Raw genomic sequence first — 9,361 nt, forward strand, 5'->3', positions numbered from 1 at the left:
AGTGCAGCGTCTGTGTTAACATACCGTACTATGCTCATCTGTAAAACCAACACTGTGGCTTGTGCCCACCACGGGTATCGAAACCCAGTTTATATCGTTGTAAGTTCGCAGACATACCGCTGTGCCACTAGGGGGCAACACTGTGGCAGAAGAAATTATTTTGAACAAAAATAATGCAGACCTCAATATGCTTACATATTTTGGAAAATAATTAACAAAAGTTGATAAGGCTCAGAGCTATGTAGAGCAAAGAAAACATTATTTGATTTGCATAATGATAAGTGTTTTATTTTCTATGTTAAATTAAAAAAAAAGCTATACAAACATATTAACATACATCTTATGGATAAGTTAAGCCAAATACGTTGAATAAAAAAATATTAATCTTTTCCAATTTTTACTAAATAAAGCTATATCACTTACTACAATAAAAATGCGTGTTTTGCAAATATTTTTTACCATTTGTTTTGACTAATTTCTTTTCGAGTACTACCGTATATATATATATATATTTAAAACACTACAAATAATCTTGTTTCACCATAAGTTAAACAAACAGAGTTATTGAATTCATATTAAAAAGATATATGAATATGACAGTTTTTTCCGTCTGTTCGGACTATCCCATTTTCCAACTAAGTTGAAAAAATATCGAAGGATATCGCGGATTTGATAACTTACCACCAAAATCAGTAATCGATTACAAAAAACAAAAACAAAACCGAAAAAAAATGTTCGATTTCAGTATTCTGATGAATATGACAGTTTTCCGTCTGGTAAGACTATCCCATTTTCCAACTAAGTTGAAAAAATATCGAAGGATATCGCGGATTTGATAACTTACCACCAAAATCAGTAATCGATTACAAAAAACAAAACAAACCGAAAAAAATGTTCGATTTCAGTATTCTGATCCTACTTGGTAAAAAAAATATATACTAAGTTCTTCTAGTTGCTAGAGATTATATCGTGATTACGAACTTGTCTAACCTACGTATAAATAATAGCTAATAAAGCACAATAATCACATGCACATGTGCATTCACATTTGTACCTCTTGCCATAATGGTCCCCTCAGTAAGTTAGCGGTAAGTTAAACGTTAAAATCTGGGGCTCGAATCCACTTGGTGGACAGAGCCACAGGTAGTGCATTTTGTGGCTTTGCGCTAAACCAAAATACACTCATGCATGAGGCAGCGACACCTATTACGAACCTATTTAACTTATTGTGATATACCTAAATTTTACTGTTTGGAAGCCAATTTTTAAATCTCTTAATAAGTTTACAAGTTAATATTAAGTTGTCTTTTTCTAACATTAACTAAACGCGAAACCCTACAATCACATGGAGCTATTGGATGATGTATGTGTAATTGTGTTAAGATACAGGATTGTGTTAGAGAGAGATTGTAATAGATACATCTAAACAAACTTTCTAGTGTGAACATGTTGCTGCACGACAATGCTCCTTATCCGATAATTATTGATTAACTACACTTTCTGTTTTAGACTTTTCAAAAACCTCCAACACATTGTGTTATTCTCAATAAGTATTTCATCTAAACGTTTTTAATGCTTGGGCAGTAATTTGTGGGAGAAGGAAAGATAGATCTGAAATTAGTAGAGATAGAATGCGTGTTCATATACAATTTATGATTATGAAAATAAAGCGAGAAATATAGAATATTTCATTGTGTGTAACTGAGAGCTCTGTATATCCTATTCATCTCCTAGGGCCTAGCATGGCCTGGTAGTTAAGGCGTTTGACTCGCAAGCTGATAGTCGACAGTTCGAATTCCCGTTACCGAACATGCTCGCCCTTTCAGCCGTAGAGGTGTTATGATGAAACGGCTAATCCCACTATTCGTTGGTAAAAGAGTAGTCTAAGAGTTGTCGGTGGGTGGTGTTGACTAGCTGCCTCCCTCTAGTCAATCTCTGCTAAATTAGGGACGGCTGGCGCAATTCAAAATGAACGAAACGAAACCAATTCGTCTCGTTAATAATAAATTTCATAGGTTTCAGTAAATGACGTCGTCTTTCCTATTCACTTTCCTAAAAGTACCATCCAAAGCGCTCATCGCTCGCTTTTTATAAAATTAAAGTCAAATAATTAAATTTTCCATTTTTTTTTATGTAACGAAGGCCCAATATTTGATATTATTATTTAACCAAGATTATAAATCTTATCCTATTGTAAAAATAAGAGAAAAAGTGTATCTTTTATTTGGAAGAAGGTCTGTTTTAATCTATCCTTTTTTTTTGTACATAAATTGTCCTACAAATAACTCAATTGATAATGGATTAAGCAGTTTCATTTGAGAATCGAATGAAATCCCTTTTTGAAATATTTAGTCTTAGGCACCCCTTAAGTGTAAAGAAAAAGACGGGGTGAATATGTGCGCATTTTTTTTTTCAATATACATATGGAAGAAACTATTTAATTCACTGGAAGGGCTGAAAGATAAAACTAGCTAGTTTATTTAGCAGATCACTTCCGAAATATTTCTGTTTGAGCAATAGGAATTTTTGTGTTAGAACGTATGGTAGTTTACCTCCAGAGAGATCGATAATTGATCGTCATTTCCTATTGAGTGTTACATACGAATGCGCAAGCTCGTGTAATGTTGTTCGGTGGATGTACTTAACGCATGCCCAGTTGGTACTCACGCGAGCGCTGCATAATGCGTTGGCGGAGCCAGTTATGCCAATTAGACAGAGGACGAGGGTCGGCCGTTGCAACCCAGTGCCCAACCGCACACCAGCTGACAGAGGGGGAACATGAAAGTTTGCAGCCTGGGGCTTTCCTGTAACAGATTTGGAATCGGCGTTTTTTTCAGCTTTCCTAGCCATTCATGTTCCAGTGAAGTAGTGATGAAAAATTGGACTTCTACCAGCTGGTCTTAGGTAGGTATTTTAACTGAGACTTGTCAGTTCATGATTGATAGCTGTAATAGATCTGTTGTCTTTTTTTCTTTTCATTCCTTAACTAGAAGGCCTGTCATACGAACAGGTCCAAATCCTTAACTTCTTCCTGATTAAAAATATTATGTAAAAACATGTGTTAGTTGTACCAAACTGCTCTGGTAGTCTGAGCTAAGGAGCTGAAGTGGAGCAGAAAGAGTAGCGCGAGTATGTTTTGCAAATAGAATATGGTCACCCCCATTGTGAGCGTGAAAGAACAATTAATTGTAATTATTGGTGGTACTACTGATATATAGAAAAATAACTAAAATTAGAATCATAATTCTATATTATAAACGTACGAACTAAGTTGAAAATATAATTAAAATTTCTTTTGTTGAAAACTGGGAAGTGGTCTATTTAAAAATTGGTGTGCTAAAACTGAATGCAACGCTAATAAAGGTTATAACTTACGTTAAAAAATAATTAAAAATTTTTAACAGTAAAATAAGAGAAGAAAAGGTTTTGGTCTAGGCTCACAAAGTAAATGGTGTAAAAAAATAAAAAATAAAGAGGCTCATTACTTTCTTCTTCAGACTACAGTTTTGTGCTTGTTGTAATAGTGATAATTGTGAATGACCACAAGCTGATCTACTTATTAATGATTCTCAATATTGTACCCTCCTCCCCCCTGTAAATTTCTAGCAAAGGTGTTGGAGTTTATTAGGACCAAATCTAGGTCCTTTTTGAGAAGTATTATCTGATATACGGACTGTAGGAAAACATTAAAGAAATGCAAGTGAAGCTTAAAACAATTATTCATGATAGAATTTGGAAGTAGAGAGGCTTGTTACATAATCAATGTTCTAGGAAGCTAAGTAGCTATAGATTTTTTTTATAATAAAGCTTAGGAATGACTTTTTTTATATAAGAAAAGTATAATGAACAAACTGTTTTTTCATCTGTTATTTACGCGTATTTTTTGAAATTGTGGCACTGATGCTAATTTGATTTCTCAATAAGCGTCATTTTGTCTGGTTGTACATTAGCCGGGCGTGGGCTATGAGGCTATCGCGTGATAATCCTAGCTCTTTAGTGTTTCCGTGAGTGGCTTCTCTTGGTAATATTACGTCACTCGTTGAAATAATTATACCTAGCTAAGCAGCTAAGTTAGTTGGTTCTCACTTCTATACAGCTCAGCCTAGTCAGATAAATTTATTACAAATCGGGCTCTTTTTTTTTTAGTTCTTCTAATTATAACGCGAAGCTGAAAAATATTTAATTTATCGAATATTTAGATAATGGGGGGGGGGGGGGGGATCGGTACATCTTTTATACTCCATATGTGTAATTATTATATTCTATTTATTAACAAAATATATGTTTTCTTAATAATTATTTTTTCATTTTACAACCACTAATTTAATCCAACTGATTTGGTATGTAAATTTGATAAACTTATCCGTAGTAATTTATAAACTTTGCCAAGTTTGCTGAGAACAAACGTGCTGTCTTTATTTCCAGATCATGCTTCTGGTAGTTTACAACGGTACTTTTAAGACGGAGACTTTAAAAATAAACGCAGATAACCCTTGAGTGGTTTTGTTTCGAATTTCGCGCAAAACCACTCAATGGTTATCAAAAACAGAATATTGATGGTATGGATTGGGTATCTAACTTGTCGGGACTAAAGTTATTAAGGATAATCCTACAATAAAACAAATTTTTCATCCAAATATGTCAAATATCCTACTAAGCTAGGGAGAAGAGACTCTTCCTAAAGTGTAGAACTGTATATTGGTTGGAACTCGGTCATATACTTGTGGTACATTTACACCAGTCTATACTAGTAAAGTTATACGGATGTAATATTGCTACTATCAAGAATATGTTGAATTTAAGAATCATCTGAGGAGCATTATAACGGAGAGTATAAAGTTATAAACTAGCGGCTCAGTTCGTCATAACTATTTTTTGTAAGGAGTAAAATTAATTGGACTCAGAAAAGTTTTTTTTTTTTTTATGCTGATAAGATTTTTTATAAATTTGAGCTTTTAATTTTCGCTCTAATATATATCGGGCTTAAAATAGTATAATAGCATAAAAGAAAATAAGCAGTAATCCGTGACTAACATAATTTTTGACCATACCGCCGATCTGCATGTGTGTGTGTAGAAGGGGGAGGATAAGTTTCATTTTACGTTAGAGGTGTAAGCATTGAATATCACGGTGGTTAGGGCACTCGTCTCGTAATCTGCAGATCGCGGGATTGAAACCCGTCACCAAACACCATCGCCTTCTAACCTTGGTGGTTTTATAATGTTACGGTCAATCTCATTATTGTTGGTAAACCGTAATTCAAGAGTTAACGGTAGGTCATGTTGACTAGCTGCCATCCCTGTAGTCTATTACTTCAAATTTACAAAGCTATCACGAAAGTTCAGAGACCGCTAATTACTATCAAACAAATAGTTTTCTTACGACTAGACATATGCTTATTGTATTAAATATAACGTTTTTCGACTAGTTATATATGTTTATTGTATTAAATATAACGTTTTTCGACTAGTCATATATGTTTATTGTATTAAATATAACGTTCTTCGACTAGTTATATATGTTTATTGTATTAAATATAACGTTCTTCGACTAGTTATATATGTTTATTGTATTAAATATAACGTTCTTCGACTAGTTATATATGTTTATTGTATTAAATATAACGTTCTTCGACTAGTTATATATGTTTATTGTATTAAATATAACGTTCTTCGACTAGTTATATACGCTTATTGTATTAAATATAACGTTCTTCGACTAGTTATATACGCTTATTGTATTAAATATAACGTTCTTCGACTAGTTATATACGCTTATTGTATTAAATATAACGTTCTTCGACTAGTTATATACGCTTATTGTATTAAATATAACGTTCTTCGACTAGTTATATACGCTTATTGTATTAAATATAACGTTCTTCGACTAGTTATATACGCTTATTGTATTAAATATAACGTTCTTCGACTAGTTATATACGCTTATTGTATTGAGGGTCGCGGGTTCGAATCCTCGTCTCACCAAACATGCTCGACCTTTCAGCCATGGGGCGTTATAAATTGACGGTGAATTCCACTATTCGTTAGTAAAAGAGCAGCTCAAGAGTTGGCGGTGGGTGGTGATGACTAGCTGCCTTCCCTCTAATCTTTCACTGCTAAATTAGGGACGGTTAGCGCAAATAGCTCTCGTGTAGCTTTGCGCAAAATTCAAACCAAACCAATTATTATAATCTAACTACTCCCCGCCCACCAGTGGCACAGCGGTATATCTGCGGACTTGCAACGCTAGAAACCGGGTTTCGATACCCGTGGTGGGCAGAGCCCAGACAGCCCATTGTGTAGCTTTGTGCATAATTACAAACAAACTACTCCCCCAGTTGGCACTTATACACGTAACCAAGTTTTAACAAGTTGAAATATTTTATCGTATAAATGTTATACGCAATAGCTAGAAGTTGATTAAAATGCCGATTAAATACACTGCAATTAAATAGCGTATGGTATTACGTATGTACTTGCGTCTACCTTTATCTTTTACTATTAAGAATAATCATATTGTGTTTATAAGTATGTGCAAGAAGTCTTGCACACTTTTCAAATCCTATCAAACTAGGAAAATCTAATAATAACTGAGTTGTTTTAAGGTAATCGAAATGGTAGCGAACTGGTTATTGTAAGGTCTTTATTGATATTGCATGCAACAAGCTCAGTTAATAAAAAAAAATCACTGGCAAAACTTAAATAAAATCCCAAAGGTAGAAAACTCTGACAATAGAGATAAAGCGAAAAGTTATGTAAAGCCTGTCTTAGCAGCATCTATCAGGAACTGGTGAAAATGTATTAAGCTTTCATAGAAATTAAGTTGGGGCGAGACCCAGAATGTTGCGAGTCCTACTACCTTTTAATAATGTTTGAAGCTAGTTTTGGGCTGGTAGGGACCTACCTATAATCTAAAACTAACTAACCGTGAAAATTAGTACAGCGTTTTGCAGTATAGCAGCCAATCACGCGATTTACGACAAAAACCATGGAAAGCTTGGCTTGGCTGTTGGTAAGCGTCAAATTACACAATGAGCTATCTGTGCATTACCCACTATGGGTATCAAAACCCGATTTATTAGCGTCGTAAGTCTGCAAACACTGAAAGAGAAAAATATAATATGATATTTTGCAAAATATCTATGTAAAAATTACTTAATTATAAAAAAAAAAAAAAAGACGCTCTTTCTATCAATGCCTAAAACGTTGCATTACACAAATAAATAGAATAAAAAAAAAAAAAACCTACGTAGGTGGACAGTGAAAGAGGTTTGGGGCTATTTAGCTTTTTAACTGACTTAGCATTATATTTCTCTATGAAAATAAACAAATTTATTCATAAAGAAAATCCACAAAACCCTTTTTACAAACCCAGAGCAAGATGATTATAATTTGGGTAAAATTAAGTATCGTTGATCTGACGGACTAATGAAAGCTTCATAAAGTAATACAAAATACAGTTTAATATGGGATATATTTATGGGCATCTAATGCAATCTTAGGAGTTCATCACAAAGTTTAAAATGTGGTTTTAAATAGTCAAAAATAAAATCTATAGAAGTTTAATTTATTGACTGCCCAACATGTTACACAAACGTTTATTGCAAACATTGGCGCCATATGTGAAATCTCAAACTGTTTGGCAATCAAATTGTTTAGGGTCATTTTACATTAACGCTTGGGTAGAACTTGGAAAGTAGGCTTAACTGAAGTGAGGGAATTACAATGCCAGCAATATTAAATGTTTAGGTTGGTTTTATTGAGTACTAAGCTAGCATAAAATTTGAAAGCTTGTACGAGTATTACAAATGTGGATATTGTAGGTTCCTAGATCGGCATTCCGTGCTATGAGTGTCAGTTTCTCAGCAAGTTCTTATACAATTAAAATATACTATACTTATTTTTTGCTAAACCTAAAAGTTTTTTTATAAAATAATGAACAAGATGCATCACAATTAGCAGGCTAATATCATTTGATCAAGAGAAATTCCAGGTGGGTTCGTGATGAGCATAATTTTGACCAGCTCTTTCACTTCGGTACTGGATCACCATGTTGATTAAGCTTCTTCTTCTTTTTTTTTTCATTTCACACAATAAATGTTTATTACAAAACAACTTGATAAAAGAATAGACAAAAACTATCTGTGTTGATACAGAATAACAATAATCAATTTTATCTCAGAAAAGGTAAGACACAGTTATGATTTCTTTCCTTTTAGGACATGGTACTCCGAATCTTAACTTCAGATGTATCTCGGTAGCTGGATCGTCCCTTTTTTTTATAGACAAGTTGGAAAAGAACAGAGACTAGTCAGGTTTCTTGGTATGTAATTTATTATTTTTTTTATTTTTAGTTGTCTCTCTGCACCTTAAATTGGTTTTTGTTCTGCTATTTTTCATCGCTAGTGTCTTTTTCAGTAGTTATTTTACAAGGTTTAATCCCCGATTACGTGAACGATAATAGCTATGTAACTATTTGTATACGGTCTTTGAAAAATCAAAGATGGTTAATAGCTTGGGGTTTGTAAGTATATATGATTTGATGCTATTTAAGGTGGTTAATAACTTGGCGTTTGTAAGCACATATGATTTGATGCTATTTAAGATGGTTAATAACTTGGCGTTTGTAAGCACATATGATTTGATGCTATTTAAGATGGTTAATAACTTGGCGTTTGTAAGCACATATAATTTGGGCTGTTTGTTTAATGTAGGTATTGGGTTTGGTAAAAATGATAACAGTAAAGAAATTATGGTAACCGTACTACATACTTCTGGTGCAGGAGCTGAGTGGTAATGATGATCGTCAACAAGCCCCCGAGGTTTTAATTTTTTAATATTACGTCTTATCGGATCAGTTTCCTTGTGGGAAAGTGGTAAGTCTACAGACTTACAACGCTAAAATCCGGGGCTCGATTCTCCTCGGTGTACAAAGCAGATAGCCCAATATGGCTTTGCTCTAAAACTAACAAGAACCATCGCATCAATCGTGTTTTTTTTAATAATACATATCACCATTGTAGCTTTTATAGAAGTTCTTGAGCAGTAACAATATTATATATATTATTAACATTAGTGGGTCGAAAAGTGAGGGACGAATGGTAAAGAAAGGGAATCAGTAACAAGTTAAGTTAGGTGAGTAAAATCGAATGTTAAAAAATAAATGAAATATTTTAAGTTCTTAACCTGGAGTGAAAGGGTTGAGTAGACTTGGTTTTAAAACTAATTATATTTATGTACGTTTGCTTCAAAGAACTGCTTGGTAATCAAATAAGATATCGCTTTTAATTATTGATACTTTTTCTTATTTGCGAACTATCTTCTGTACTATTATTCTGCTTGTTTGTATGTACGACCGTTAC

General features: G+C 33.5%; 1 protein-coding gene across 3 annotated transcripts in view; it reads left to right on the forward strand.

Annotated features, from left to right (window-relative positions):
• Nucleotides 1–2,734: 2,734 nt before the first annotated feature.
• The window catches only part of LOC111085387, a 25,424-nt gene continuing 18,797 nt past the window's right edge, over nucleotides 2,735–9,361 (forward strand). For all 3 annotated transcript variants that reach the window (XR_002610236.1, XR_002610237.1, XM_022383704.1), the window contains exons 1-2: nucleotides 2,735–2,904; nucleotides 8,219–8,322. Coding sequence is in view for 1 of the 3 variants with exons in the window: in XM_022383704.1 (XP_022239412.1) it covers nucleotides 8,247–8,322 (76 nt within the window). In the remaining 2 variants the exon portion in view is untranslated. The remainder of the gene's footprint in view (nucleotides 2,905–8,218; nucleotides 8,323–9,361) is intronic.

Source organism: Limulus polyphemus, unplaced genomic scaffold (genome assembly GCF_000517525.1).
Source record: "Limulus polyphemus unplaced genomic scaffold, Limulus_polyphemus-2.1.2 Scaffold362, whole genome shotgun sequence".
In the NCBI taxonomy this organism is placed as follows: domain Eukaryota; kingdom Metazoa; phylum Arthropoda; class Merostomata; order Xiphosura; family Limulidae; genus Limulus; species Limulus polyphemus.